Raw genomic sequence first — 24241 nt, 5'->3', positions numbered from 1 at the left:
CAAAGTTTTAGCAGGGTCAATAAGAATTTTAACCAGCTCGGCTGTCCTAATCTGTCCCACTTCATTTGCATGACGAGACCAGAGATGGGGGGGCACTTGTGATAACAAATGCACAAGGTCAGGGCTGAGATGTATCTTTGATTTTGTTGGCTCTGCTATATGGAGTGTGGCCAACACCAGTAGTATTCTCATCAGGAACTTGTAAGAATACGCCATCTGGTGTACAATAAATGGTACAACCTAATTTACACAACAGATCCCTTCCCAGCAAATTCACAGGAGAGGAGGGGCTGAGCAAGTGCTCATCAGCGAGGGGCACTAGCAAAACAGCAAGGGGTTTTGTGACAGGATGCGAAACAGGACAGTTTGACACTTACCCTCAGCCCACAGTGTCCTTGATCCTTCCCTCAATCCCCACTCACCCTACTGGGAATCCCTCTGTCTGAGCTCATGCCTCCTCCCCTGAAATGGGAGCTACACGGGGAGACCTTGGAGAGGAAACATGGGTGTCATCCTCTGACCCAGAGGGGCTGAGCACCAGAAGATGGGGTAGAACCACAGCCGATGGGATCTGGAGTTGCCAGGATATGCAAGTTGTACCCCAGACAGGAGAATGGAGCATCTCTAGGAGACCAGAAGAGCCCATGGAAATGGGAATGTGAGCCTGGATCTTTTGCTTCTAGAGGGGAGCCTTCTCCAATCCAGCCCAAGGGTGGCTGAGAGGGGTGGGGAGAGACAGGGCCTTTCCCCTCTAGGGCCGTCATCCTCTCATCCCGCTGATGCTCACTTGGGGCCTTTGGTTTCTCTGACAGCAGTGATGCCAAGAATTCACAGTGCGAGGTGGATGATGCCGTCTCAGGTTTGGGCGGCTTCGGGGCGATGCGCTCAAAGTTCTCCTTTGCGGGGTCGTAGGCGGGCCACTGCTTCTTGCTGCCCTCCCCCACCATGGGTTTCCTGCATGGAAAATGAACATGCCCCACTGAGGTTAGTACTGTGGCTTGGTGGGGACAGGAATGTGCCCCACCTGGCGTCTAACATCCCGGATGCAGGGGTGATTATGAGCCAACTTGAAAAGTTTGGCCTCTTTCCAAAATGGCTGCCATCCCTTGTTGTTGCAAATGAGAGTGAAGCCAGAGGCTGCCCTCAGTTAAGAAGGGTGGTGCCTCCTGGTCTTTTCATATGGGGTGATGCTACAGGTTGCCCTTTATAAACATGGCCACTTTATTCCATTGTTCTCCATGAGATTGAAGCCACAGGCCGCCCTGAGTAATAATGGCTGCCATTGGGCTGAGACTCTTTGTAAAATGAGATTTCCCCTAGGGAAGATGGTCACTGTTTTCCCTTGTTTGCAATGGGACTGAAGCCAGGCTTCCCTCAGAGAAGATGGGCATCCTTAGTGCTCACAGACAGGAAAGGCCAGTGTGGGGAGCAGAGCAACATGCGGGGAGGGGCATGGATAGGGAATGTGGGGGCATAGATAGGAGGATCTGAACTGGGAGGGAGTGTCAAGTTTTGCTCTTACTTAAGATGGCGTCTCTCACTTATCCTTTCAACTAGGATGCTCCCCTTACAAAAAATGACCACCATATCTCACTGTGATCAAGGAGATTGAAGCCACCAGCTGCCCTGAGTCAGCTGCCATTTGCCTACAGCCCTTGCGCATGGCAGCCAGGTTGTTCCTAGGAAAGATGGCCACCACCTGCCATTGTTCTTAAGGAGGCAGAAGCCACAGGCTGCCCTCAAGGAAGATGGCTACCTTTCCCCCTGGTTTCCAAAGGGACAGAAGCCAATGACTACCCTCAGTTAAGATGGCCTCCCTGAACATGAAGACGGGCAACTAGCAGGGATGTGAACAGGGTATGTGTCCGAACACATGGGGGTGGCCCTCCCTGGAGTCCAGGACCAGAAGAGACCATTGTGATCATCTAGTAGAACCTGCCGTATAACATGGGCCACAGTTGTTCCCCCAAACAATTCCTAGAGCAGATCTTACATAAAAAGATTCAAACTTAATTTTAAAATCATCAGTGATGGAGAATCTGCCACGACCCTTAGAAAACTGTTCCAATCATTAATTACTCTAACGGTCAAACATTTATACCTTATTTGAAGTCTGAATTGATCTTGCTTTGACTCCCCACCTTTAGATCATGTCAGACCTTTCTCTGCCAGACTGAAGACCAGTTATTAAAGGTTTGGTCCCCGGGTAGGTATTTATAGGCCCCTTAACCTTCTCTTAGTTAAGATAATAGATTGAGATCCTTAAGTCTATCGCTGTAAGGCAAGGTTTCTAATCCCTGAGACATTCTTGTGGCTCTTCTCTGGATAGGATGACCAGACGTCCCGATTTTATCAGGACTGTCCCGATATTTGCTTGTTTGTCCTGCGTCCCGACCGATGTTAGGCCAGGACACTGGACAAACAAGCAAAGGCTCCTGCGCACAGGCTCCCCCCTCCCTCCCACGTCTCAATATTTCAGTTTTGACATCTGGTCATCCTACCTCTGAACCCTTTCCAATTTATCAACACCCTATAATTACCCAGGTGATCCCATTTAACTTTCTTATAAATTGGCATGACATTAGCTTTCTTCCAATCTTCTGGATCTTCCCCAGTGCGCCATGATATACTGAAAATCAGTGTTAAGAGGCCAGTGAGTACCTCAGCCAGCTCTTTCAAAACATTTGGATATAAATTATCTGGACCTGTTGATTTAAAAATGTCTAACTTTAGTAGCTTCTCTTTAAAAGCTTCCAGAGATACTAGTGGAATGGAAAGAGTGTTATCATTATCATAGAATGAGACTACATCATTTGTGCATCATTACTACATCATTTGTTTTTTCCCCAGATTTAGCCTTTTCTGCATTACCATTTCCATTTCATAATGGACCAATTCTATTGTAAGGATTCTTTTTGTTCCTAATATCGTCAAAGAACTCCTTCTTATTGTCCTAAATGCTGCTGGCCATAGAGTTCTCCATGTACCTCTTTGCTTCCCTTATCAATTTTCTACAATTCCAATGTCTGATTTATACTCATTACTATAAACGTCTCCTTTCTTCCATCTGTGGTATATTATGTTTTTTGTTTTTCCACAGCTGCCTTCCCTAATCTGGGAAGAAATTAGCCCATGCTGGATGATTGGGACCAGAATGGGGAATATTGAAGAGGGTTCTTTTGGGGGTTTGCTTGCTTATTTTTGTTGCAAGGGAGCATGTCTTTTTATCTATGCCCTACTGTATGCTTAACAGTTACATTGCCACAGTTTTCTTAAGCAGAGATGTGAAAAAACCACCCCCCTGACTGTCACAGCTATGCTGACCTAGCCTGTAGGGTAGCTGTAGTTATGCCGATGGAAAGATGCTTTTGTCAATGTAGCTCCTGTTTTTTGGGAAGATGATGCTTCCCAGCTACTGGAGCAACCCCGTTTGCTGCTGCAGGCTATATCGACATGATGAGCTGATGTAGCCAGGCCTGAATAGTGTTTGCAGCATAAACCTCCCCTGAGTTTGTGTGGCAGGGCTGGGAAAGGGCAGGCAGAGCTTTGAGATCATTCACTACTAGCTGAAAACCTTGTTACCTTGGGTGTGTTCATAAGACCAGTGACATCCTGATGTGGGAAGAAGGGAATTATCCCTAACCTGGAACCAGGGGGCTGAGATTTTACCTCCCTGAAGGAAGTTCAGCTCTGGGTGACGGGGTTCACCCAAATAGATTATCTGTTTTTCAGAGACCCCTTCTTTGCCATGGCTTTGAGCTGGCGGATCCTGGATGTGGCGGACATTTGGCCAAAGAGTTACAGCTGCTCTCATGGTATGGATCGGGGAGACAAGAGGATTGTAGGAGATTCCCTTCCCCGCTCCAGGCGTACACCGCAAGTTAATGCATCACCCTGTGGCTGAGCGCTACCTCAGCCTCTGTGTGATTGGATCCTACAACAGATGCCAGGGTCCCGAACTCGTAGGGAATCTCAGAGCCCGGTGGCACCCCCATCCATTCAGGTATGGACAAGCCGCTGCTACGGTGGGCGAAGTGGTAGGTGCACACAGGATTTCCAGCCTCTGCCTCTGCCTCTTGCCTTACCATCTTCAGTATCGGGCACACAACGACATAGTCACCAGCGATCTGTTCCATGGCCCATCGGTACCGTGCCTCTCCCTGCTCCTCCCCCTCCTGGATGTACCACTGTGCCATAGCTTGGATGGCCTCGTCCGGCACCCCTGGCACTATCAGCCTCACCACCTGCAGCAGCTCCTCCCAGCCGATGGAGCTGGCGTTTTCCAGGTTGAGGCTAGAGGCAGCAAAGTATAATATGTAGGAGCCTTCGTTGGTGTTGAAACCAACCCCGACAGGTATCCGCTGGCCGTGCTCAGCCTGCAGGAGTCTTGGTGGTGTATCAGGGAGGAAATCCCCATCTGGTGTCGGCACAAAGGGCAGCCTCAGTTGCTTCTTGTGGTTCAAGACGGAGAACTCGTGTTTGGAGAACTCACCGGGTTCCTTCCCCTGCAGGCAGCCCACCAGGGCTGTGCTGTTACCATCGGTGCAGCCCAGCAGCTGGCCCAGCCTCTGGCCTCTCTCCTGGGCCTCTTCAAGTGAAATCCAAGCCTAGGGTCCGTTCGAGGCTCCGCTCTGAAATCCGGCGCGAGTGAAGAGGGGCCGGCTCCCCGGGGAGAGGAGGTGGAAGCTGACTGACGCAGCCCCAGCGTCCTGGTCGAAAAGGAAGAAACGGGCTGGGTCCCCTCCGAAGGCGGCTGCATTGTCCTGCAGCCAGCGCAGTGCCAGGCGCTGGTCCCACAGGCCGGCGTTCCCCGGGGCGGCCGGGGGCAGAGACAGGAAACCCAGCGCCCCCAGCCGGTAGTTCATGGAAGCCACGGTCACGTTCTCGGTGGCGGCTAAGAAGCGCCCATCATAGACATCGAGGGAGGCTGCCCCTGTGAAGAACCCCCCGCCGTGGATCCAGACGAAAATGGGGGCCATCACATTAGGCTGGGGATGGGGCACCCAGACATTGAGGAAGAGGCAGTCCTCAGATTGTGGTATTTTGGGTGTCCAGACATCAGCCTGAGAGTAACCAGGGAGCGGAGGCTGGTGGGAGGTGTTGCCGAAGTTGGTGGTCTCCAGGACTTGGCTCCAGGGCTGGTGGGGAAGCGGTTTCTGGAAGCGCAAGGCCCCCACGGCGGGCTTAGTGTAAGGGATGCCCAGGAAGGCCGTCACTGTGCCGGAGCCGGCATGTAGGCGCTTGCCCCGTATGGGGCTGCTGGTGGTGAGCACCACGGTGCCATCGTCATCGGAGCCAGAGCTGGTGCCTGTCAGGGAGAGGAGGAGCAGGCAGGAGAGCGCGGGGAGGAGTCCCAGCATTGCGGCAGCTGTAAGGGAAACCCCCCCAGAGTGGGTTACAGGGAACAGGATCCGAGGCCTTTCTCCTCTAGGGGGAGCTGGGTCCCATCCAGTCCCAGCCGCCTAATTACCATCAGAAGGGAGCTCCTTACTTCAGACTAGATCCCAGTTAGGAAATAGAGCCCCTTGGTGTGTACCACTCATTCTCTGGCTCCCTGCTCAACTTCCAGATTGGCATCAACCATGATGCTAGCTCGGGGAGGGGAGTGGAGTCTAATGGGTTAGAGCAGGGGGGGCTGGGAGTCTGGAATCCTGGGTTCTAATCTCAGGTCTGAGAATGGGGTCTGTGGAAAGGGTAGTACCTATTGGTTTTCCGGGAAGTGGGTGGGCGGAAGCTAACAGATCACCCCCCCCCCCAGCCTATGGGACGAATAGGGAGTGCATGGAGAAGGAGGTGGGGGGAAAAGTGCAGCCAGAAACGAAGCAGGATATTGGTGAGGAGCCGATATAGGGGCTGCAACCGGGCGCACTCTAAGTAAACGTGCGCCACGGTCTCCCTCCCGCCGCAGAAGGGGCAGGTGTCTGGGGCAGGGGTAAACCGCGCCAAATACACGCCCGTGCTCACGGGCCCATGAAGGAGCCTCCAACTGATATCCCCAGCGGGCCTCGGGACCAGGGGAGAGTATAGGCTGGCCCAAGATGGGTAATTACCTAGAGTGATCCCAATTCCAGCTGCTCTTCTACCTCCTTCCCTCCCTTTGCCCCTCTGTCCCTAGCTCGCCAGTGGCACAGACTCACCTGCCCTTCTCCTTGGTGCAATTGCGGCTTTGTGGCTTTCTCTGTGTCTCTTACCTCAGCACAAAGGCGAATGGGGGATGCTGGGGAAACGGGAAGCCTCCAATGCTGAGAATAACAGCCAGGAAGCAGCCACTGGGGCTTATTTATCCTCAAATCTGTGTCCTCATTGGACTCTGCAAACACAAAGGGGGTGGGATCTGTGCCAGCCAGGTGGGTCTGGAGCCAAGGGGTTTGGAAACAGAGACTCAGTTGGGTAAACAGCGTGAGAATTCTAGGGATGCAGGTGCCCTGATCCCTGAATTGCAGCCAACTCTGGGGTAGGTCATCTGGGCACTTGGAAGTGAATGGGGAATTCATGTCCAAAGAAAAGAGAAGTGGATTTTAGAGGAAGGGGCAGAATGGAATAACTGTAGGGGATGATTGGACAGTTCCCTGGGTTTCTACCCCTCCAATGAGGGAAAGTGCTAGGGGATATGCAGTGAGAAGTGAGAGTTGGTTATTTCAAATGTGAAAAGCAGCATACCCTGCAGCTCAGCACCCCAGCGGGGTATTTCAGACAGCTCCAGCTGCAAGAGGTGGTCCTGGGGGAATTCTGCCCAGAATTCATGTGCCACGCAAAAAGAATTCTGCAGAAAATACATTCTGTTGCAGTTCTGCCTTTCAGCCACCAGGGGCTGCGGTGGCGCCAGAACAGAGAGCAGCCACTCCCGGCCCAGCCCCAGGTGTGGATAGGGAAGAGAAGGGGTTGCCTTCTTCACAGGGCCATGCAGGTAGGGCCAGGTTGGAAGGCACGGGATATGGCGGGGGGGGTGGACAGTGAGGGGCACATGAGGCTGCTGGGGGGTCACAGAGTGGGGTTCGTAAGTGCTAGTGGGGGAACAGATTGGGGGTTCTGAATTGGAGTGGGGGTGCAGGGACACATGGGGGCAGAGGGCAGAGAGGGGCCGAGGGGGAGTGCAGGGCAAGCTGAGGACAGGGGCAGGAGGGTGCAGGGACACATGGAGGAAGGGGTGACTGAGTGGAGGTAGAAGAACATACAGGGGGCGGGGGTAGGTCCACATGGGGACAGGGGCAGAGGTGCCTGATTCAATGGGAGAGGCTATGGGTCAGCCAGGGTCTGCCTGGGGGAGGCTCCCTAACAATCCCTCCCCGCCCCAAACCTGTTCTGGACTTCTCCCACCCACACCCAGCAACCCTCCACGTTCACACCCAGGCTTCTTCCCAGCAATTACTTCCCTCTCCCTCTGACCTCCGTGACCCCGACTCCCCCAAACCTTTGCACTGGTTCTGAGGGGGCTGAGAAATACATCTCTGTATTGTAGTGTAAATGAATTATTACTCCGAGTTGTGTATTAGTATGCCTAGGAAGAAATAGATTTATCAGAAAACACTTCCTGAATCTTTTTAGTTGTCTGTATTGCTACAGACATACTTGGTGTCAGGTATTTTGAAAGAAATTACCAAAATAGTTGAAACAGGTGTGATTATATTGTGTTATTTTGCCAAGTAAAATATGCAGGCTTTTGCAGAATTTTAAAATATTTTGCACTGACTTATTAGTTTTCTGGTGCACAATTTTTAATTTTTGGTGCAGAATTCCCCAAGAGTAAAGGGGAGAGCGCCCCCTAGTGAGCCCCCCAATCACTGCAGCACAGCGCCCCCAACACCATGCTAGGGAATTGGGGTTAGCACTGACTTGGAGGGGAGATCACCTCCTTCTGAGCCCTGCTCCCTACCACCTAGTGCCTCCTAGGACCAGGCTGGGACATCTGGGTCTGCATTGACTGCAAAGGGAGAAGACTCCCTATTGAGTGTCCCCATTCCTTCTGAACAGCGCCCCCTAGTGCCCTGCTGGGACATGGAGAACAGCACCGACTTCTCTGGGGACAGCACCCCTCCGCGTAGCATCTGCAGACTTTTGGAGGTTTCCTTTTGAAATCCTGCCCATGCTGCAACCTTCTTACCTTGTGAGAACCGCTCCAGGTGAGATCCTGGTTCTGACAACATGTGATTGGATTGTGATCATTATTGACAGCTCTGGAAATGTTCATTCCTCTTGGGGGATGGGTCTGAAATTGCCCTAAGGTTCCTCGGTTCCTTCTCATAGTCACACGGCAATAGGGTTTTGTTATTTCTAGTTGCCATGGTTGGTCACAGATGACCTAAGTTGCATGAGTCACAAAGAACGTTGAGCACACATTACTTAGTCTTGGCAAAACTCAGTGTTTATTTCTTTGTCAGTTTGAGTGATATTTTTCATGTTCATTTTAAACCCTTTCTTCAACTTTTATTCATTTAAACTTTAGGGAAAGATGGGGACGGGTCAGACAGTTATTTAATATCAGTTTAGATCGAAAAAGACTAAGTGAACATTTTATAAACTGTTACAACCCAAATTGCTAACATCACATCTCAAAAGATACAAAGTAAACAGCTTAGAAGAAGCAGGATTTTCCTTACTTTGCCCATCTGTATATTTCAATTATTACCGATGGAAATATTTTTGGTCACTTTGTGCATGCTTAGTGAAATCAACATTTAGCAACTTTTATCGACATATTTGAACCCTTCCAAGCCTAATATCACTGCAGTACCTTGAGGATAGATATCTGGGGTGACAACTGGGAAAGGGAACTTCTGCTGGGGGGAATCGGCAGTGCTGTGCGATGGGGGGAGCCCAGAGCTGGAATAGCAGGGACATGGAGGGGAGCGGGATAAGATTGAGGGGAATTGGCAGATCTGTGGGGAATGGAGGGAACTGAGGGCTGTGAGGGGATAGCAGGGGGCTGCGGGTTTGGAGTGAGTAGATATTGGATGAGTTGTTTCCTTGGGCTAATTTATTTTATCCCCTTTCCTGAGAAAAGGTTAAAAAAAATGGGGCATTTTTATTCTTGAGAAGTGAAGACTGAGGGGGAACCCGATAACAGTCTTCCAATATGGTCAAGAGGACAGTGACCAATTGTTCTCCATGTCCACTGAAGGTAGGACAAGGAGTAATGGGCTTAATCTGCAGCAAGGGTGTTTTGGTTAGATAATAGGAAAAACTTTCCAACTCTAGGAGTAGTTAAGCTCTGGAATAGGTTTCCAAAGGCGGCCTGGAGTCCCTATCTTTGGAAGTTTTTAAAAATAAGTTGAACAAACACCTGTCAGGAATAGTTTAGGTTATGTTGGTCCTGCCACCGAGCAGGGGCCTGCACTTGATGACTTCTCAAGGTCCCTTCCAGCCCCACATTTTTATAAGTCTATGATTAACCCATTCTGGACCAGAGCCATTTTTAACACCAATAAAGACCCAGAAAATCAGTTCTGAAAGTGTACAAAGAACCAAAAGGATCCACATAAGACAACCAACTTAGACTAACACTATGCCACAGGAAACTAACTGAGAACAACGCTATGCTACAGAAAACCTCTTCTAAACCCCTTCAATTGCTGGTGCCGAACAATAAATAGCTCTACTGATAAAACCGCCATGGATACTCGGTTCCAAAGAGCCTCCAGTGACTAAAATGATCGACATAATACACCTTTCTGAGAACAACTCTGTACTACAAAAAACCTTGGCAGAACCCACCTTCAATAAAGTGCTCCGCTCCGTAAATCGCCTTATTAATAAAACCACCCAGAACGCCCCGTTCTGAAGGTTTAGTCATAAAGCGGCTTAGAGCTGGAAATGGGCACTTCCGGGTGGGATTGGAAGTGATTTTCCGTAGGATAGTGTCATTCTTAGTGTGTTACGTGTATCATTTTTTCCCTCTGTACCGCTTCAGAACAGAGTGCCCTTGGCGATTTTATCAAGAAAGCTGTTTATTGACAGGGGCAGGCAATTGACAGTACGTTCAGAAGCAGTTTTCTACGGCATAGCATCATTCTCAATTTGTTGTATTTTCTGTATCATTTTGGTCCGGTGTCTCTTTGGAACCGAGCGTTCTGTGCCGTTCTATCAACAAAGATGCTTATTGCCCAGAATGGGAACTTGAAGTTAGATTTCCTGTGGCATAGTGTTAGTCTAAGTTGGTTGTCTTATGTGGATCCTTTTGGTTCCTGGTACACTTTCAGAACTGATTTTCTGGGGAAGTAATTGCTGGGAAGGAGCCTGGGTGTGAACATGGAGGGTTGCTGGGTGTGGGTGGGAGAAGTTTAGAACAGGTTTGGGGTGGGGAGGGATTCTGCACCTTGGCTCCAGACCCACCTGGCTGGCACAGATCCCACCCCCCTTTGTGTTTGCAGAGTCCAATGAGGACACAGATTTGAGGATAATTAAGCCCCAGTGGCTGCTCCCTGGCTGATATTCTCAGCATTGGAGGCTTCCCGTTTCCCCAGCATCCCCCATTCACCTTTGTGCTGAGCTGTGAGACACAGAGAAAGCCACAAAGCCGCAATTGCACCAAGGAGAAAGGCAGGTGAGTCTGTGCCACTGGCGAGCTAGGGACAGAGGGGCAAAGGGAGGGAATGAGGTAGAAAAGCAGCTGGAATTGGGATCACTCTAGGTAATTACCCATCTACTACCCTTTCCTCAGACCCCATTCTCAGACCTGAGAATAGAACCCAGGAGTCCAGACTCCCAGCCCACCCCCACTCCCCGCTCTAACCCATTAGAGCCCACTGCCCTCCCGAGCTAGCGTCATGCCTGATGCCAATCTGGAAGTTGAGCAGGGAGCCAGAGAATGCGTGGTACACACCAAGGGGCTCTATTTCCTAACTGGGATCTAGTCTGAAGTACGGAGCTTCCTTCTGATGGCTGTAATTAGGTGGCTGGGACTGGATGGGACCCAGAGCCCCCTAGAGGGGAATGACCCCATATCCTGTTCCCGATAACTCCCTCTGGGGCAGTTTCCCTTACAGCTGCCACGATGCTGGGACTCCTCCCCATGCTCCCCTGCCTGCTCCTCCTCTCCCTGACGGGCCCCAGCCGATGACGACGGCACTGTGGTGCTCACCACCAGCGGCCCCATCCAGGGCAAGCGCCTCCAGGTCGGCTCTGGCACAGTGACGGCCTTCCTGGGCATCCCCTACGCCGAGCCCCCCCCGTGGGGGCCTTGCGCTTCCAGAAACCACTTCCCCACCAGCCCTGGAGCCAAGTCCTGGAGACCACCAGCTTCGGCAACACCTGCCACCAGCCTCCACTCCCTGGTTACCCTCAGGCTGATGTCTGGACACCCAAAATGCCACAGTCTGAGGACTGCCTCTTCCTCAACATCTGGGTGCCCAATCACCAGCTTAACAGGACGGCCCCCATTTACGTCTGGATCCACGGTGGGTGGTTCTTCACAGGGGCAGCCTCCCTCGATATCTATGACGGGCGCTTCTTAGCCACCACTGAGAATGTGATCGTGGCCTCCATGAACTACCGGCTGGGGGCACTGGGTTTCCTGTCTCTGCCCCCGGCTGCCCCAGGGAACGCCGGCCTGTGGGACCAGCGCCTGGCACTGCGCTGGCTGCAGAACAATGCAGCCGCCTTCGGAGGGGACCCAACCCGTTTCCACCTTTTCGGCCAGGATGCTGGGGCTGCGTCAGTCGGCTTCCACCTCCTCTCCCCGGGGAGCCGGCCCCTCTTCACTCACGCCGGGATGCAGAGCGGAGCCCCAACCGGACCCTGGGCTTGGATTTCACTTGAAGAGGCCCAGGAGAGAGGCCAGAGGCTGGGCCAGCTGCTGGGCTGCCCCGATGGTAACAGCACAGCCCTGGTGGGCTGCCTGCAGGGGAAGGAACCTGGTGAGTTCTCCAAACACGAGTTCTCCATCTTGAACCACAAGAAGCAACTGAGGCTGCCCTTTGTGCCGACACCAGATGGGGATTTCCTCCCTGATACACCACCAAGACTCCTGCAGGTTGGGCACGGCCAGCGGATACCTGTCGGGGTTGGTTTCAACACCAACGAAGGCTCCTACATATTATACTTTGCTGCCTCTAGCCTCAACCTGGAAAACGCCAGCTCCATCGGCTGGGAGGAGCTGCTGCAGGTGGTGAGGCTGATAGTGCCTGAGGTGCCGGACGAGGCCATCCAAGCTATGGCACAGTGGTACATCCAGGAGGGGGAGGAGCAGGGAGAGGCACGGTACCGATGGGCCATGGAACAGATCGCTGGTGACTATGTCGTTGTGTGCCTGATACTGGAGGTGGCAAGGCAAGAGGCAGAGGCTGGAAATCCTGTGTACACCTACCACTTCGCCCACCTTAGCAGCGGCTTGTCTATACCTGAATGGATGGGGGTGCCACAGGGCTCTGAGATTCCCTACGAGTTTGGGACCCTGGCATCCGTGGTAGGATCCAATTACACAGAGGCGGAGGTAGTGCTCAGCCACAGGGTGATGTATTACATTGCGCTGTACGCCTGGAGCGGGTAAGGGAATCTCCTACAATCCTCTTGTCTCCCCGATCCAGACCATAAGAGCAGCTGTAACTCTTTGGCCAGGTGTCCGCCACATCCAGGGACCCCCGGCTCAAAGACATGGCAAAGAAGGGGTCTCTGAAAAACAGATAATCTATTTGGGTGAACCCCCTGACCCAGAGCTGAACTTACTTCAGGGAGGTAAAATCTCAGCCCCCTGGTTCCAGGTTAGGGATAATTCCCTTCTTCCCACATCAGTATGTCACTGGCCCTGCGAACACACACAAGGAAACAAGGTTTTCAGCTAGTGGAGAATGATCTCAAAGCTCTGCCTGCCCTTTCCCAGCCCTGCCACACAAACTCAGGGGAGGTTTATGCTACAAACACTATACAGGCATGGCTACATCAGCTCATCATGTCGATATAGCCTGCAGTAGCAAACGGGGTTGCTCCAGTAGTTGGGAAGAATCATCTTCCCAAAAAACAGGAGCTACAGTGACAAAAGTATCTTTCCATCAACATAATACAGCTACCCTACGGGCTAGGTCAGCATAGCTGTGACAGTCAGGGGGGTGGTTTTTTCTCTTCTCTGCTTAAGAAAACTGTGCCAATATAATTGTTATGCATACAGTAGAGCATAGATAAAAAGACATGCTCCCTTGCAACAAAAATAAGCAAGCAAACCCCCCAAAAACCCTCTTCAATATTCCCCATTCTGGTCCTAATCACCCAGCATGGGCTAATTTCTTCCCAGATTAGGGAAGGGAAGGCAGCTGTGAAAAAACAAAAACTTAATATACCACAAATGGAAGAAAGGAGACGTTTATAGTAATAAGTATAAATCAGACATTAGGAATTGTAGAAAATTGATAAGGGAAGCAAAGAAGCATATAGAGAACTCTATAGCCAGCAGCATTTAGGACAATAAGGAGTTCTCTGACGATATTAGGAACAAAAAGAATCCTCACAATAGAATTGGTCCATTACTAAATGGAAATGGTAATGCAGAAAAGGCAGAAGCATTCAATAAATAAATCTGGGAAAAAACAAATGATGCACAAATAATGTAGTCTCATTCCATGGTAATGATAACACTCTTTCCATTCCACTAGTATCTCTGGAAGCTTTTAAAGAGAAGCTACTAAAGTTAGACATTTTTAAATCAACAGGTCCAGATAATTTATATCCAAATGTTTTGAAAGAGCTGGCTGAGGTACTAACTGGCCTCTTAACACTGATTTTCAGTATATTGTGGCGCACTGGGGAAGATCCAGAAGATTGGAAGAAAGCTAATGTCATGCCAATTTATAAGAAGGTTAAATGGGATCACCTGGGTAATTATAGGGTGTTGATAAATTGGAAAGGGTCCAGAGATAGGGTGACCAGATGTCAAAACTGAAGTATCGGGATGTGGGTGGAGGGTGGACGGGAGAGAGAGACTGTACACGGGAGCCTTTGCTTGTTTGTCCAGTGTCCCGACCTAACATCAATCGGGACGCGGGACAAACAAGCAAATATCGGGACATCTGGTCACCCTATTCAGAGAAGAGCCACAAGAATGTCTAAGGGATTAGAAACCTTGCCTTGTAGCGATAAACTTAAGGATTTCAATCTATGTAGCTTAGCTAAGAGAAGTTTAAGGGGCCTATAAATACCTACTTGGGGACCAAATCTTTAATAACTGTTCTTCAGTCTAGCAGAGAAAGGTCTGACATGATCTAAAGGTGGGGAGCCAAAGCAAGATAAATTCAGACTTCAAATAAGGTATGAATGTTTGACCGTTAGAGTAATTAATGATTGGAACAATTTTCTAAGGGTCATGGCAGATTCTCCATCACTGATGATTTTAAAATTAAGTTTGGCTCTTTTTATATAAGATCTACTCTAGGAACTGTTAAGGGGAACAACTGTGGCCTGTATTATACGGCAGGTTATACTAGATGATCACAATGGTCTCTTCTGGTCCTGGACTCTAGGGAGGGCCACTCTCTCGCCCCTCCCCCATGTGTTCGGACACATACCCTGTTCACATCCCCGCAGTCCCACAACCAATGGGACACAGACATGAGGAAATCCCTGACTGTGCAGCTTTGGGCACTGCATGGAGCACCTGGGAGGTCTGCAAATTACAGCTACCAGCTGCCTGCCTCCAACATCATTCCTACAGGCAACATCCCTGCTAGTTGCCCGTCTTCATGTTCAGGGAGGCCATCTTAACTGAGGGCTAGTCTACACTTACCTGCCGGGTCGACGCGGTGAGTTCGACCTCTCGGAGTTCGAACTATTGCGTCTAATCTGGACGCGATAGTTCGAACTCCGGAAGCGCTCCCGTCGACTCCGGTACTCCACCACTGCAAACGGCGATGGCGGAGTCGACCTTGGAGCCGCGGAGTTCGGTTCCGTGGCGTCTGGATGGGTGAGTACTTCGAAATTGGGTACTTTGTAGCTGAATTTGCGTACCCTAGTTCGACCCCCGTTCTTAGTGTAGACCAGGCCTGAGGGTAGTCATTGGCTTCTGTCCCTTTGGAAACCAGGGGGAAAGGTAGTCATCTTCCTTGAGGGCAGCCTGTGGCTTCTGCCTCCTTAAGAACAATGGCGAGTGGTGGCCATCTTTCCTAGGAACAACCTGGCTGCCATGTGCAAGGGCCGTAGGCAAATGGCAGCTGCCTCAGGGCAGCTGGTGGCTTCAATCTCCTTGATCACAGTGAGATATGGTGGTCATTTTTTGTAAGGGGAGCATCCTAGTTGAAAGGACAATTGAGAGACGCCATCTTCAGTAAGAGCAAAACTTGACACTCCCTCCCAGTTCAGATCCTCCTATCTATGCCCCCGCATTCCCTATCCATGCCCCCCTCATCCCGCATGTTGCTCTGCTCCCCACACTGGCCTTTTCTGTCTGTGAGCACTAAGGATGCCCATCTTCTCTGAGGGAAGCCTGGCTTCAGTCCCATTGCAAACAAGGGAAAACAGTGACCATCTTCCCTAGGGGAAATCTCATTTTACAAAGAGTCTCAGCCCAATGGCAGCCATTATTACTCAGGGCGGCCTGTGGCTTCAATCTCATGGAGAACAATGGAATAAAGTGGCCATGTTTATAAAGGGCAACCTGTAGCATCACCCCATGTGAAAAGACCGGGAGGCACCACCCTTCTTAACTGAGGGCAGCCTCTGGCTTCACTCTCATTTGCAACAACATGGGATGGCAGCCATTTTGGAAAGAGGCCAAACTTTTCAAGTTGGCTCATAATCACCCCTGCATCCTGGATGTTAGACACCAGGTGGGGCACATTCCTGTCCCCACCAAGCCACAGTACTAACCTCAGTGGGGCATGTTCATTTTCCATGCAGGAAACCCATGGTGGGGGAGGGCAGCGAGAAGCAGTGGCCCGCCTACGACCCCGCAAAGCAGAACTTTGAGCGCATCGCCCTGAAGCCGCCCAAACCTCAGACGGCATCATCCGCCTCGCGCTGTGAATTCTTGGCATCACTGCTGTCAGAGAAACCAAAGGCCCCAGGTGAGCATCAGCGGGATGAGAGGATGACAGCCCTAGAGGGGAAAGGCCCTGTCTCTCCCCACCCCTCTCAGCCACTCTTGGGCTGGATTGGAGAAGGCTCCCCTCTAGAAGCAAAAGATCCAGGCTCACATTCCCATTTCCATGGGCTCTTCTGGTCTCCTAGAGATGCTCCACTCTCCTGTCTGGGGTAGAACTTGCATATCCTGGCAACTCCAGATCCCGTCGGCTGTGGGCAGCCTCAGGTTCTACCCCATCTTCTGTTGCTCAGCCCCTCTGGGTCTGAGGATGACACCCATGTTTCCTCTCTAAGGTCTCCCCATGTAGCTCCCATTTCAGGGGAGGAGGCATGAGCTCAGACAGAGGGATTCCCAGTAGGGTGAGTGGGGATTGAGAGAAGGATCATGGACACTGTGGGCTGAGGGTAAGTGGCCTGTAATGACACAGAAGAGAAAGGCGGCAATGAAAGAATGACATGCAGCTGGCTCTGGGGAGGGATGCAGCTGCTGTTTAACTGTGTAAGATGGGGATTCAAGGAAAATCCAATAGCCACTGGGAATCCTGTATGCCAGGGACCCTCTTATGGGAGGCAGAACAGACCCTTGCATGTTGGACTCTGGGGTAACGGATGCTGGGAAACACGGGAACTCCAGCAGAATAGCGTCCGCTACTGGTAGAATACAGCACTGGGGGGCACTAAATGTGGGGGGACGTCCTTCGCCTGACCCCCCCTCCATGCCGCTCTTTGCAGAAAAGCGCCCCCTAGTGAACAGAGATTACCACTGATCATAAGGGGTGAGCATCCCATACTGAGCCTGTGCAGCACCTGGTTTTCCCTGCAGGTCTCCTCTCCTTTTTACAAGTAGACCAACCCTCGCATAGTCTGAACTCATCCCGGCTGCTGTTAACCCCACTCATTGTGTGTCCCACAGGAGCCGACGTGCCCAGCGTGGGGGGCCGTGAATGAAGAGCTGAGCAATTACAATCCCCTGAAGGGGGGGAACCCTCCCTGCAGACAAGAGCCTCCAGTTCCTGTTAGTGCCTGCAATTCATTAACGAGGATCCTGCTAATGAACCAGCTGGGAATCCATGGATTGACCCTCCCTCAGCAATTCCTCCATCCCCAGTGCATTAAAGCATATTAAGTCTGGAGACAGAACCCTGGTGTGTGAGGTTGACCAGCTGCTCCTGAGCAGGAGACAGAGAGAGTGTTGGCGCGATGGGAGTTGTGTTGAGTTAATGGGGAACAAAGATTACGTAGCGGGTAAAGTCTGCTCTGGTGTTTGAAGAGGCAAATGACAAAATTCAGAGATCACACTCTGCACCCAAAGATATGGAACCCAGGAGTCCTGACTCCAGCCTCCCCGGTCTAACCAACTAGACCCCAATCCCCTCCAAGTTCTGAGATAGAACCCGACATCTTGACTTCCAGCTCACACGTCTCTAACCTTTAGACCCCTTCTCGTCCCCAGACAGTGGATAACACCCAGGAGTCCTAACTCCCAGCCCCCCTCTTCTCTAACCGCTAGAGACCACTCCCCTCCCAGTCCTTGGGAGAGAACCCAGGAATCCTGACCCCCCACCCTCTGTGCTCTAACCAACTAGCCCCAATCCGCTCCTTGATGGTGCTCAGTGGACTGTGAGGAAGAACCGTACACACCAGGGAGTCTAAGGAAATCGGAGGTTTATTGACGATATTTGTGGGCCATTATACAATACAAGCCACAGAGACAGATCTTTTCTCAGTCAGCTGGCAGGGTCTGGGGAGGAGGCTAAGTGGGGATAGGGATAGGGAGAGTGCCCCACATGCACACAGCACCCTCTCCCCATGACCCCCAGCCCTGCACAGATCCCCTCTAAGGGGCAGGGACTGTGTGGTCCAATCAGCCCTCAACCTCCCTGCTCAGGGGCTGGTGGGGTTTGGGACAGAGGCCCTGGTCCACCTCGGGGTTCGGCTGAGCCTCCACAACTCAGTGCGCACTGATGGAAATGACAAAATCTGGAACCAGAGCTCTTGAGAGCATCACGGCCCCATGTCCCTTTCCCCATCCCCTGAACCAGCTGGTTCCCGCCCCTCCTCACTTCAGATCCAGGATCCCCTAGAGGGGAAAGGCCCATGTTCAACCACCTAATCATTGTCCCAGTAACCAGGGCTGGTGGCACAGACCCCTAGAGCACATGAGATTGGCACATCTCTTGCAGAGCAGCCATTCCCTGGAAGGGCAAGCCCCCCAGATCCTGACTGCCAGCATGCCTTTCATAGGCCTGGTCTACACTACGCGATTTAACGCCACACCCGTCCACACTAAGAGGCCCTTTATATCGATATGAAGGGCTCTTTAAACCGGTTTCTTTACTCCTCCCTAACGAGAGGAGTAGCGCTAATACCGGTATTACCATATTGGATTAGGCCGCAAATCGACGGTATTGGCCTCTGGACGGTATCCCACAGTGCACCACTGTGACCGCTCTGGACAGCAGTCTGAACTCGGATGCAGTGCCCAGGTAGACAGGAAAAGCCCCGCGAACTTTTGAATATCATTTCCTGTTTGCCCCGCGTGGAGCTCTGATCAGCATGGGTGGTGATGCAGTCCGAAATCCAAATCCAAAAAGATCTCCAGCATGGACCGTACGGATGTGATCGCTGTATGGGCAGGCAAATCTGTTCTATCAGAGCTCCGTTACAGAAGACGAAATTCCAAAGCATTTTAAAAAAATCTCCAGACAGAGGCCCCAGCAGGGACTCAGCACACTGCTGCGTGAGAAGCGTAACGGAAAGCCAAAGAATCAAATGGACGCTCATGGAGGGAGGGAGGGGGGACTGAGGACTCAAGCTGTCCCACGGTTCCTGCAGTCTCCGAAAAGCATTTACATTCTTGGCTGAGCTCCCAATGGCTGTAGTGTCAAACACATTGTCCGCGGTGGTTCAGGGCATAGCTCATCAATTTACCCTCAACACACCCATCCCGAGAAGTAAAAGGGAAAAAAATCGTCTCTTGACTCTTTTAAATGTCACCCTATGTCTACTGAATGCTGCTGGTAGACGCGATGCTGCGGCAGTGAATTGCAGCATCCTCTTTCCCCCTCCCAGGTGGCTGATGGTGCAATATGACTGGTATCCATCATCATCATCAGCCTTGTGGCAGACGGTGCAGTGCAGAAGGACTGGTATCCGTTCTCATCATCAGCCCATGAGTGCTCCTGGCTGACCTCATGTGAGGTCGGCCAGGGGCGCCAGGGTAAAAAACTCCTGGTCATTCCCAGTAGATAGTACAGAACGGCTGGTAACCATCTTCATCATAGCAACTGGGGGCTGAACTCCATCAGCCCCCGCCCTTCATGTGTAAAGAAAAGATTCTGTACTGCCTGGACTATCATAGCAGCGGGATGCTGGGCTCCTCTCCCCCACACTGCTTAATGTCCTGTCTGGACTATCATAGCAGCTGGAGGCTGCCTTCCCCTCATTTTATCTCACTAACAAGTCACTGTTTCTTATTCCTGCATTCTTTATTACTTCATCATACAAATGGGGGGACACTGCAATGGTAGCCCAGGAAGGCCGGGGGAGGAGGGAAACAACAGGTGGGGTTGTTGCAGGGGCACCCCCTGTGAATGGCATGCAGCTCATCATTTCTGCGGGATCTGACACAGAGCAGCTGTGCTCTCTGGTTCTTTGATACACTGGTTCTCTAATACACTTGACCCATATTCTAGGCAGGATTGATTCTATTTTTAGATACCATAAAGGAGAGATTGACTCAGGGAGTCATTCCCATTTTTGTCTTTTGCGCCCCTGGCCGACCTCAGCCAGGGGCACCTATGACAGCAGCAGACAGTACAGTACAGGACTGGTAACCACCATCTCATTGCCAATTTACAATGGCAGCAGACGGTACAGAACGACCAATAACCGTCTCTGCTATCATACAAAAGCAAATGAATGCTGCTGTGTAGCGCTGCTGTATCGCCTCTGTCAGCGGCATCTAGTACACATACGGTGACAGTGACAAAAGGCAAAACAGGCTCCATGGTTGCCATGCTATGGCGTCTGCCAGGGCAATCCAGGGGAAAAGGGCGTGAAATGATTGTCTGCCGTTGCTTTCCCAGAGGAAGGAGTGACTGATGACATTTACCCAGAACCACCCGCAACAATGATTTTTGCCCCATCAGGCACTGGGATCTCAACCCAGAATTCCAGCAATTGAAGGTGTTTAGAAGAGGTTTTCTGTAGCGTAGCGTTGTTCTCAGTTAGTTGTGCTGTGTGTGCCATTCTGGTTGCCTGAGTGGCTTCAGAACCATGTGCTCTGGCTCTTTTTGGTGTTAAAATGGTTCTGGCCCGGAACGGGTCAAGGACAGCATGTTATTCGTCTCTTCTCATGACTAAACTATTGCTCTTTAGTGTCTCTATCAGTAGCTGCTGGGTTTTGCATCAATTTTATTGGTTAAAATGCCACTCCGGCTCACTCCGACTTTTCCATGGTCAACAAGGAAAGCGCCAGCAGCTTGTTTGGATCAACAGGAGGGCAAAGAGGATGGGGATAAATGAAATTAGCCCCAGGGGAAATGCCAGCGGACATCTACTCATTCCTGAACCGGAGCCCACTGCTATCCCAATGCTAAGATACCCCTACTGCCCACAGCTCTATTGATGATGTTCAATCCCCACCCACAGCCCCCTGCTGTCCCTGCCCTGGGCTCTTCTCCCACAGCGCTGCTAGTGCCCCTCAGTCATGACCTCCAGCCCTCTGCTATACTAGCCCTGTGCTCTCCCCTTTAACAACTCTGCTGCTGCCCCTAAATCCCACCCTGCATCACTCCCCCTCCGTGTTGCTACCCCAGATATCTGTGTTAAATCGACTGCAGCGTTATTAGGCTTTCAAGGATTAGAATATATTGGCAAAAGTTACTAAACATTGGTTTCACCGTGCATGCACAACCGAACGAAAAAATAGTTCCATCAATAAAAATTGAGATTTACCGATAGGTGAAGTAAGGAACGTGCTGTTTACTTTGTATCTTTTGAGTTTTATTAGCTTCTGAAATGTTAAGTTTTTGAATCTCACCTGTCATTAAATAACTGTCTGCCCCCCAAGCCCCATCATTTCACAGAACCATGAACATTTAAACGTATAAACATTGAAAACCAGTCTTCAAAATGAACATTGATATTACCCACCGAAATTACAAAGGAACAAAGGTTGAGTTCTGCCAAGCTTATGTAATATTCACTCCGTGTTCTGCTGTAACTCTCCCAACTTCGGTCAGTCGTGATCAACTTGTGACAACGTTGGCAACTAAAAATAACAAAACCTCTCTTGGCAAGTGAGTATGAGAAGGAACCCAGGGCCCATAGGGCAATTTCAAATCCATCTCCCAAGAGGAATGAACATAGTCCGAGCTGTCAGCAATGATCTTGACCCAACCACATGTTCTCAGAGCCAGGATCTCACCTGGAGCAGCTGTCATAAGCAAAGCTGGTTCTGGCAAGGGCAGGATGTCTAAACGAGACCTCAGAAAGTCAGCAGGTGCTACAGGCAGGAGGGTAGGGGAGGTCTCACCTGACAGACAATGCTTATTCTGATACTCCAATGAGGAATAAAGGGGCTTTGTGATACAGGGAGCAGGGTGAGAATCTCAGTAGGGGGCAGTCTTCCCTGGCAGTGAGTGCTGGTTTGAAAGCCCCAGTGTGGTGCTAGGGATTGTTGTGCTGCAGGGAGTGGGGTGGGAGCTCATTAGGGGGTGCTCCCCTTGCAGCCACTGCAGACCCCAATGCCCCACTCTGTCATTGTACATCCCCTGGCACTTTCTCTCCTCAGTGAGGTATGAACCCTGTTTTCCTGGCAAAATGCCACTTTTAGCTGGTCTATTCTTCCCCCTCCTCTGAAATCCACTTGTGCTTTGTTTGGACACAGGATCCTTCTACAATGAAAGCTTTTGAGACGTTGGGATGAACCAGTATGGGTGCTGTAGGAAGGGTAAGTTTCAGCTGATTGAATACATGCTGGGCCTCAGTAGACCAATGGAACCGGGCATTTTTCTGGAGGAGAATGGTCAGGGGCTCAATTTGTTTTGAAAAGTTCAGGATAAATCATTGATAAAAGTTGGCAAACACCAGGAAGTGTTGCAGGTCACATACTCTGTGTATGTGTGGGGTGTGTTAAGTCCTTGGGGCAGCCGGTGTAGGAAACAATCACTTGAGGCCAGAGAGCAGACAGCTAACCAAAACCTCCATTTTATTTACAGAAACAGAGAGCTCACTCAGCCGGTTGAAACCGGCTGAGCTATCCCTTAATAGTCTAACTCAGTTGCCATAGTAACAAAACCCATGACAACCAAATACACAACAGGGTGGGGGAAGGGTGGAGGGGCCGTGGCGGGTCAGGCAATCTTGGAGAGCTTGGGTCCATCTGGATCCCTTCTGCAGATAAGATGAAGCTCAAGAACTCTGTGGAGGCCTGATTAAAGGCACACTTTGCTAGCTTGGTGTAAAGGCCATGTTACCATAAGTCATTGGTCCCCAACGCGGTGCCTGCGTCCGCCACAGCGCCCACCGGGGCATCTATGTGCACCTGTCTACTGACAAGGGAGCACCCCACCGCCAAGGAGTGCAGCCGCCGGACAATCAGCTGCCGAAATGCCACCAAGAAGCGGCAACATGAAGAAGCGTCGCTGCCGAAATGCCACTGCTCGGTGGCATTTTGTCGGAGATGCTTCTTGGCGTTGCCGCTTCTTGGAGGCATTTTGTCGGCTGCTTGTCTGGTAGCCATGAGCCTTGGCAGCATTTTGGTGGCCACTCATCCAGCGCCCACTGCACTGAAAGGTTGGGAACCAGCGCCATAAGTATTCCAGGACCATTCGGACATGAGCGTAGTCGGCCCAGCCTGCCTGCAAAGTGCCACTCATCTTGTCAGAGCAGGAGAAATAATAATAGATACAGCAGTTATCGATGGGAGAAATGATGGTTCGGTGCTTCTTCAACTGAGCTCTGAGTTGATCTGAGAGAACTGAGCCATAAGGGGGTGGGATAGCTCAGTGGTTTGAAGATTAGTCTGCTAAACCCAGGGTTGTGAGCTCAATCCTTGAAGGGTTCGTTTAGGGATCTGGGGAAAAAATCTGTCTGGGGTTCGGTCCTGCTTTGAGAGGGGGTTGGACTAGATGACCTCCTGAGGTCCCTTCCAACCCTGATGTTCTATGAAAGGCGTGCTGGAAGTCAGGATCTGGGGTCTTGCCCTTCCAGGGGATGGCTGCTCTGCAAGAGTTGTGCCAATCTCATGTGCTCTAGGGGTCTGTGCCACCAGCCCTGGTTACTGGGACAATGATTAGGTGGTTGAACATGGGCCTTTCCCCTCTAGGGGATCCTGGATCTGAAGTGAGGAGGGGCGGGAACCAGCTGGTTCAGGGGATGGGGAAAGGGACATGAGGCCTTGATGCTCTCAAGGGTTCTGATTCCAGATTTTGTCATTTCCATCAGTGCGCACTGAGCTGTGGAGACTCAGCCCAACCCCGAGGTGGACCAGGGCCCCTGTCCCAAAGCCCACCAACCCCTGAGCAGGGAGACTGAGGGCTGATTGGACCACAGAGTCCCTGCCCCTCAGAGGGGATCTGTGCAGGGCTGGGGGTCATGGGGAGAGGGTGCTGTGTGCATGTGGGGCACTCTCCCTATCCCTATCCCCACTTAGCCTCCTCCCCAGACCCTGCCAGCTGGCTGAGAAAAGATCTGTCTCTGTGGCTTGTATTGTCTAATGGCTCACAAATGTCATCAATAAACCACCGATTTCCCTAAACTCCCTGGTGTGTACGGTTCTTCCTCACAGTCCACTGAGCACCATCAAGGAGGGGATTGGGGCTAGTGGGTTAGAGCACAGAGGCTGGGAGTCAGGATTCCTGGGTTCTCTCCCAAAGACTGGCAGGGGAGTGGTCTCTAGCAGGGCCGGCTCTAGACCCTAGCGTGCCAAGCGCATGCTTGGGGCAGCGTCCCGCGGGAGGGCGGTAGGCGGCTCCGGTGGACCTCTCGCAGGCATGCCTGCGGAGGGTCTGCTGGTCCCACGGCTCTGGTGGACCTCCCACAGGCGTGCCTGCGGAGGGTCCACTGGTCCCGCGGCTTCGGTGGAACATCCACAGGCATGCCTGCGGGAGGTCCACCAGAGCCGTGGGACCAGAGGACCCTCCACAGGCATGTTTGCAGGAGGTACACCGGAGCTGCAGGACCGGCGACCGCCAGAGCGCCCCCTGCGGCGTGCCGCCCTGCTGGGGTGGCGCAA

The 24241-nt window shown here is 51.5% G+C and overlaps 1 protein-coding gene and 1 pseudogene across 1 annotated transcript; one reads left to right on the top strand and one right to left on the bottom strand.

Moving 5' to 3' along the window:
• Window positions 1–509: 509 nt before the first annotated feature.
• Window positions 510–8229, bottom strand: LOC123345912 (acetylcholinesterase-like). Its single transcript, XM_044982984.1, is given in 3 exon segments — window positions 510–955; window positions 3860–5368; window positions 8102–8229. Coding segments are annotated over 3 exon segments (1998 nt in total). The 5' UTR covers window positions 8145–8229.
• A 2761-nt stretch (window positions 8230–10990) lies between these two features.
• Window positions 10991–17153, top strand: LOC123345910 (annotated as a pseudogene).
• The last annotated feature ends 7088 nt before the right edge of the window (window positions 17154–24241 follow it).

Source organism: Mauremys mutica, chromosome 12 (genome assembly GCF_020497125.1).
Source record: "Mauremys mutica isolate MM-2020 ecotype Southern chromosome 12, ASM2049712v1, whole genome shotgun sequence".
NCBI lineage: Eukaryota > Metazoa > Chordata > Testudines > Geoemydidae > Mauremys > Mauremys mutica.
The sequence above is the reverse complement of the archived record's forward strand: the minus strand, read 5'-3'. Positions and strand labels throughout refer to the sequence as shown.